Source organism: Mus caroli, chromosome 4 (genome assembly GCF_900094665.2).
Source record: "Mus caroli chromosome 4, CAROLI_EIJ_v1.1, whole genome shotgun sequence".
NCBI classification, from domain to species: Eukaryota; Metazoa; Chordata; class Mammalia; order Rodentia; family Muridae; genus Mus; species Mus caroli.
Genome location: NC_034573.1, coordinates 130,797,438 through 130,803,053, shown reverse-complemented (window position 1 = coordinate 130,803,053; position 5,616 = coordinate 130,797,438). Strand labels below are relative to the sequence as shown.

The window sequence follows — 5,616 nt, the reverse complement described above, 5'->3', positions numbered from 1 at the left end:
AAAAAAAAAAAAGATAAGGTCTTACTATATAGTTAACCTTGGCTCTCCTAGAACTTACTATGTAGACCAGGCTAGCTCACCTGTTTCTGACTGCAACTAAAGGTGTGTGCTACCCTGCCAATTATTTCGTGTATGGGTATCTGTGTGTTTGTACACTGTGTGCACACCCAATGCCTGTGGAGAGCAGAAGAGAACATTAGATCCCCCGGGACAGTTGGAATCTGACATGTAGGTGCTAGAAATCGAACCTGGACACTTAGGATGAACAGCCAGTGCTTTACCATTGTCTTCACCCCCACCCCCCACCGCCGGCTTCCCAAGACACAGCCTATGTAAAAGGCTGTGTGAGGCCCTTCCATACTCTTGCCCTCCTAGAATGAGCTTTCTCCATCATGCTCCTGGCTTCCACCACAGCTTTCTGCCAGAGGTGCTACAAGCACATACATCATGAGGTTAAAGAGCATCCACAGCCAGAGAAGCTGTGCTCCCTTCCTTCAGGGGAGTGAACTTGGAGATGGTGGTGTCTGCTCTCACTTACCGGGGGTACAGACACTCAGTTACCTCCCAAAGGACACACCCCTACCCCCTCACCCCACCGCCCAAACGGCTGCCTTCAGACCAGGAAGCCCGTGTCTTATCCTTTTCACTTGTCTTTGGAGACTGGATTGCCTTGTGTAGGCTGGATTCCTTCTAGGTTCCTTCTGCCTTATGGAGTCTTTTGCTTTATCTGCAGAGAAATTGGGACCCCGAGGAAGAGCCAGAATTCCACCCTGCCTCAGCCTCCACACACTGGTGCCACAGGCATGCTAAGCATTCACATGGTAGGGCCTCTCAGAGCGGACGCACAGTATCTGGGTTTGGCAGCTGACCTTTGACGTGGGTTTGGACCCAGAGGAAAGAAATCCGTCTCACTCACCAGAGCAGTCTCATCTTCTGTCACCAGAGACCTCTCAGAAGGCACAGCACACCAGACACTGCACAGACATCAGCTGTTTGTGCAGTGTTCATGTTCTCTTTTGTCCTTGTCCTGGGTCTACTCAGATAGTGTCAGCGCTTCAGGGTTTGTCTCCCTAGCCATGGAGCCTGGTGACACTGTCAAGACACTGGGCATCTTTATTTAAACAAAGAAAGAAAAGGAGGAAGGTGTTACGGGAAATAATAAAAAAGTGAAGAGCAAATTCCCACACTAGGACCCCTGCACTCTGTCTGGCTCGCCGCCTCTAGCTACCCAGTCCACAGTCTTCCCTTTTCCCTTCTCAGCCATAAACCCCCTGTGGTCGGTGGTCCCAAATTCCAGTGACCCCCCTAAATCAAAACTCTAGAAGCTTATAATTAATCAGTCAGATTTATATATCAGTGGCTTCTCAGTTCACAAGATGCCCACACAATAATTTCAGAGCCAGTTGAGAATGATACAAGCTGCCCACCAAGATTGGACAAGTTATCTCAATTATTCTTTTTTTTTTTTATTATTATATGTGAGTACACTGTATCTGTCTTCAGATACTCCAGAAGAGGGCGCCAGATCTCGTTACAGATGGTTGTGAGCCACCATGTGGTTGCTGGGATTTGAACTCTGGACCTTCGGAAGAGCAGTCGGGTGCTCTTACCCACTGAGCCATCTCACTAGCCCATATCCCAATTATTCTATCCTCTCATAATATTCATATTTACTGGTGGCTATTTAAAGCCGCATGGAATCTGGATTGGCTTCCTCTCCTTCCACCTTCCTTTCCTCCTCTGTAGCTCCCTGTTGCTGCAACTCTTAGCTCCTCCTCCCTTTTCCCTGTCCAATCACAGGCTTTTTGTTGTATTAATATTTAAAGTGATTGGACAGGGAAAATTCTGCTACCGGAAGGAAGGGAATTTGGTCCTTGTTGGAGGCAGGAACCTCCAAGCTTCTTGGTCCCTGTGTGACCCAACAGTGCAGGCTGTGTCTGGAGGAGACCTGCTTGTTCTTCTGGGAGAACACCCTGTGGGAGAGATGAAACTGCGCTCCGGTTCTCAGCATGAGCCTGGGAGCAAATAGGTTGGAGAGCTGCATCCAGAGCAAGTGGGCTGACTGGTACTCGGTGCAGGGCCCTCCCTCTCCAGTGGCTTGCAGAGTGCTCTCCCTTCTCACTAACCTGGGCAGTCTGCAGACAGTCAGCTCCCACTGCCATGCTCCACTATCTTCACAGCCAAAAATGGCTTTCCTCGCCAGATCCCCGCCAGCAAGGTAGCCAGGGGCTAGGAGCGGCTCTTGAGAGAAACACTTGCTGAGTACACAGTCCCTCACCTCCAGGAGCTAGCTGCTCTGGTCGTCAGACAGAGGGACAAATACAGCCTGGACATTGAGACTTACTTAGCTCTGCGCACTGTGCTTGCCAGTGTCTGGAGTTCCTCTGGCTAGGTGTAGAGGCTGCCTCAGGCTGAGGTTCTGGGAGCTGAGCTCCTAAATGTATTGATGACAGTTTCACCTGCTCTTAATTGGGCTCTTTTCTTACCTTTTTCTACATAGTGACTAGAACTCTTTCCTCTGATTCACCTTCAGATTAACTTTGGAGACAAACAGCAGGCATCTCTTTATCCTTTCCCTAAGTACCAGCCAGCCATAGAAAGCTCATGTGTCTACAAATTAGACTAGGAACTGGTTGACGTAAACGGGAGTTAACCACCAGGGGGCAGGCGCTCATCGCACTGGTGGGATCCGAGCGGAGGCGGCAGCCCCTGGGTGGGCGGGCATGTGTGCGTGGGAAGGACTAAGGATGCTGCAGACAGGTGGGGCCTGGGCACTGACAGCTCAGTCCTGTTCCAGTGCAAAACAAGAAGGGTAGATTCAAGGGACGAGGGAGGCAGAGCTCAGATGTCCTGAGAGCACTTAAGTGGGGAGATGGCTTGGTTAGCTATGTGTTGAGAAAGTTGGAGTGGTTGGAGTGAGTCTGAACGAGAAAAAGGAGACTGGCTGGAGACTGTGCAAAACAAACAAACAAAAAACACCAAAAAACCCCACCTAATGATGAAGTCCAGAACTGTTGCTGTGCTATGCTCATGGGGCTAAGGGGGGATGATGGACCTTCAGAGGAAGCCAGGTCCCCAAACCTCAGGTCCAGGTGAAGGACACAGCCAAGTCCCTGCCTAGAGAGAAGACACTGTCCTTAGCTTGGAAAAAAATAAAGACTTAAGGTTTTATTTGAGAGAGATTTTTTTTCCACTTTTATATACATTTTTTTCCTCTAGGAAATAGACAGACGGTTGGAAAAAAAACTGAAGATCACACAAAAAGAGAGGTAAGGCTGCTGTGTGGCGTGAGGGCTCCCACTCTCTGCCGCTGGAGAGCTAGGCAGGCAGTGTTCTCCTGCTGGCTGCTAGTGTTAGGTGGTTAGGCTCCTGGGCAGTCAGCTTTTCCCTCCCAGTAGGCGATGAGGACGCTGGATTGAGGCTTTGGGGTGAAACGTGTTGCAGCTATCTTCAGCCTCAGTGGACCCTGTGTGAGCTCATCTGATGGAGGGAGGTGACAAGATTTGGGTTTACGTGTGGCTGTGCCCAGTGGCTCCAAAGTGTGGAGTAGTTGTTTCTCCCTCTGGGTATTGGTGTCTTTTGTAACATGGAGAGTTTGGACAGATAACTCCTGTGTCCTCGATGGCTTGGCAGCTTAGAGTATTGTGAGGAGATCTCAGAAGGAAAGAGTCTAGAAATGCCTGGGAAACCTTTAAGGATGGTTTTCTCGCCATTGTGTAGCGTGGTTACTGGGGTTCAGAGTGGGTGACTTTGGGCTTAGGTAACCCAGGGACAAGCAACAGAAAGAACTGATTCATCCCCCAGGGCATTCTGGGAGTCCACACTGACTTTCCAGACTCCCTGCTGCTGTGATCAGACTGCTGGCTCTCTCTGACTCCCAGGAGCTACTTCCCATGGTTCCAGGCCCCTTTCCATGCCGCCACCACCCACCTAGGACCCTTGCATCTGACACAGAGCATGTAGCTTCCACTCTCCTGACAGTTGAGGCCCTGGCAATGGTCTCGGTGGTTGTGAACAAGAGCTGGGGCGGCACCGGTGGCTGGTGTAGGTGTTCTCCTTGCCTTGCTCCCAGTCTCATCTGTGGCTTCTGTTTGCTCCCTCCCTGTGCTGTTGGTCCTCTTTGAGTTGGGGAATGTCACCTGTGCTTGTGGCCACCTGGCATTGATGTGCATATCTACCAGCCTTGGACAATGCTTCTCTTTTGAGCATTGCCAAGGAGTTTCATCCCAGCCCCGCCGCTGCCCAGTAGAGCAGAGAGCCCTGGTAAGGGAGAGTTCTCTGCTCAAAGGCTCTTGTGTGGAGGTCACTTGCCAGAAGGCAGAGAGAGCTTGGTAAATCTTGTCTTGCTTGTTGCCAGGTTGGGCAGCACAGTAGGTGCCTGTGTATTGTCTCATTTTTGAGCATACGCTGTGGGAGACCTGGGCTGAGGGGCGCCCCAGTTCACCAGCCTCCTACACTCTGGTCTGTGTAGGGAAGCTGGGGTTTTCATCAAAGTCGTTGAATTTTGGGTGTGAAATGTTTTGGCTTCGAGGGCAAAACGATGCTTGCTGGGCCTGTTAATGCAAATGGAGAGGAAGTCCCAGAACCACAGGGTTAGATCTCTGGAACAGCTCTATGCCCTGCAGAGCTGGTGGCAGGGCTGCTGTCCTGCCTGAGGTGTGGGAGTACAGTTGTCTGGTCCTGGGCCAGGTGACTAGTTAGCAGGAAGGGAGAAGACAGTGAGGAGGAGGGGGTGGGGCTCGGATGGGCCTTCTGCTTACTGTGGGATTCATGAAGCTGTGTTTGCTCTTTGTCAGCAGGAAATCCAAATCTCCTCCCAAAGTGCCCATTGTGATTCAAGACGATAGCCTTCCCACGGGGCCCCCTCCACAGATCCGCATCCTCAAGAGGCCCACCAGCAACGGTGTGGTCAGCAGCCCCAACTCCACCAGCAGGCCAGCCCTTCCTGTCAAGTCCCTAGCACAGCGGGAGGCAGAGTATGCAGAGGCTCGGAGACGGATCCTAGGCAGTGCCAGCCCCGAGGAGGAGCAGGAGAAACCCATCCTGGACAGGTGAGTGTAGTGCGGGCAGTGGCAGGGGAGGAACCGGCCGGCCTGCTGGGCACTGAACTGAGGTCCTTAGCTCAGAGCCAAAGCAGTGTAGTTCTCTCCGGCCCAGGGTGCTGTCAGGTGTTAAGTGTGGTGGCTGATGGGTCCACAGAGTGCAGGCTGCAAGGTCAAAGGATGGGCTTCGAGTCAGGCTCTGTCAGCTGCACGCTACAATCACTTAACCCGATGGATGGCTGATCTCAGAAGTAGGGTAGGGGTCATTCTGCCTTGCCCACCAGCTTAGCAGGGAGCAAAAGGCCATACGGTGCTGAATTCTGCCCAGCCCCCAGAAAAGCCCAGTATTGCTGGCTGGGTCTCCAGCAGCCTCGTGCAAGTTTTGCAGTAATTTTCACTTGTGTCCCTTTTCAATTTTTTTTTTCTTTTTCTTTCTTTCTTTCTTTCTTTTCTTTTTTTTTTTTTTTTTTTAGTTTTTTGATTTGTATTGTGTTACTTTCTGATGACATTTGGAGCTGGGCAGTGGTGGCACACATCTTTAATCCTAGCACTCAGGAGGCAGAGGCAGCTGGAC

At 51.3% G+C, this 5,616-nt stretch overlaps 1 protein-coding gene across 9 annotated transcripts in view; it reads left to right on the top strand.

The window, feature by feature from the left end:
* The window catches only part of Szrd1 (SUZ RNA binding domain containing 1), a 26,314-nt gene that overhangs the window by 15,557 nt on the left and 5,141 nt on the right, over positions 1-5,616 (top strand). For 3 of the 9 annotated variants that reach the window (XM_021160745.1, XM_029476335.1, XM_029476337.1), the window contains exons 2-3: positions 3,220-3,269; positions 4,797-5,051. In XM_021160745.1, the coding sequence (XP_021016404.1) occupies positions 3,220-3,269; positions 4,797-5,051 (305 nt within the window). Of the gene's footprint in view, positions 1-733; positions 822-3,219; positions 3,270-4,796; positions 5,052-5,616 lie in introns of all 9 variants that reach the window. The other 6 variants (XM_021160746.1, XM_029476336.1, XM_021160744.2 and 3 more) reach the window with 5 other exon arrangements.